Source organism: Aspergillus caelatus (genome assembly GCF_009193585.1).
Source record: "Aspergillus caelatus strain CBS 763.97 unplaced genomic scaffold BDV27scaffold_699, whole genome shotgun sequence".
NCBI lineage: Eukaryota > Fungi > Ascomycota > Eurotiomycetes > Eurotiales > Aspergillaceae > Aspergillus > Aspergillus caelatus.
This window is the reverse complement of record NW_022475962.1, coordinates 1-1,296: the sequence shown is the minus strand read 5'-3', so window position 1 is coordinate 1,296 and position 1,296 is coordinate 1. Positions and strand designations below refer to the sequence as shown.

General features: G+C 48.1%; 1 protein-coding gene across 1 annotated transcript; it reads left to right on the top strand.

The window, feature by feature from the left end:
- Window positions 1–878, top strand: BDV27DRAFT_140011 (phosphatidylglycerophosphatase). Its single transcript, XM_032069569.1, has one exon. It carries the CDS (start codon window positions 51–53, stop codon window positions 795–797), a length of 747 nt encoding a protein of 248 aa, XP_031920149.1. The 5' UTR covers window positions 1–50; the 3' UTR covers window positions 798–878.
- Window positions 879–1,296: the final 418 nt, after the last annotated feature.

The window sequence follows — 1,296 nt, the reverse complement described above, 5'->3', positions numbered from 1 at the left end:
ACAGAAAAGAAAAATAGGGAAAAAAAAGGAAAAGATAAAGAAAAACAAAAATGCCAAACCCACCAAACAGCAATCTCCGCGCCTTCAATCTGGCCGTACAAACGCTCCTCAAGAACCCCTCTCAATTCCTCCCCCATCTCACAATCCCAACAATAACGCATCTGCCCGAACAAGTCGGTCCCTCAATCGCAGCAAATCTCAGTCTTCAACCAACGGATGCATCCAAAACCAAGTCCCCCACTATCCGTGCCCTCGTCCTTGATAAAGACAATACCCTCTGCCACCCCAAAACCACGACATTCCCTTCACAGATCCTCGACAAGCTGCATGCCCTCCGCACATCACACACCTCCCCCTTCAACCGCGAACAACATCCGGATTCGATCCTGATTGTGTCTAATCGTGCGGGGTCGCATCCGCGCTATGATGCGGAGGTGCAGGAGCTTGAAGAGCGCCTGTCGGGGTTACGGATTCCTGTGTTTCGGTTGCCGGATGGGAGTGAAAAGAAGCCGTTTTGTGGAGATGAAGTGTTAGAGTGGTTTCGCGAGAGGGGGGTGGTGAAAGGCGCGGATGAGATTGCCGTTGTAGGAGACCGGTTGGGCACGGATGTGCTGATGGCGGCGCGGATGGGTTCGTGGAGTGTTTGGTGTCGGGATGGCGTTACCGAGGGCGTGGATCCAAAAGACGTAAGGCCTGGGATGAATCTTCTGGAGAAAATGGAGGTTTGGGTGGAGAGATATCTGAGGGAGACGAAAGGATTGAAGGCTCCTCCACCTCGTGGTTGGGACCGTCAATAGCTTTTCTACGCAACTGTTCACCTTTTCCTCCTTGACACGTAAATAAATACCCATGTATAACAGATAGAGCTTGTCTTCTACCAAAATCACTACAATTGATACGGATGCCTGTCAAATGTGCAAAAGGTCTGTCTTAAGATGCTGGTTTACATTGGTAAAGATCTCGAATGTATGCACGCGAAGAATTTCACAGCTTCGCAGAAACAGAACAAATACCGCTTGGGCAACCAACATGGTTGTATAGATGTCAACAAACTGACAACAAGACCGAACCAAAGACGCGAGCATACGACAGAAATGACCATAACAAAGGGAATATGCAAACAACCCTAATCCCGCCAACCCAAAAGCACCAATCAAATGAGAATTCAAACAATCTCGCCAATTGTGCGACTTTCTGGCATAACCACGTTAAAAGGCCCCGACCAGGTATATAAAGTCCAAAGAAAAAGAAAGAAAAAAAAAAAAGAATCCGAAACGAACCCCCATTTTGCAACCT

Coding starts and splice junctions, on each gene's coding strand:
- BDV27DRAFT_140011 (XM_032069569.1), top strand. CDS start 51: ATGCCAAACCCACCAAACAGCAATCTCCGCGCCTTCAATCTGGCCGTA.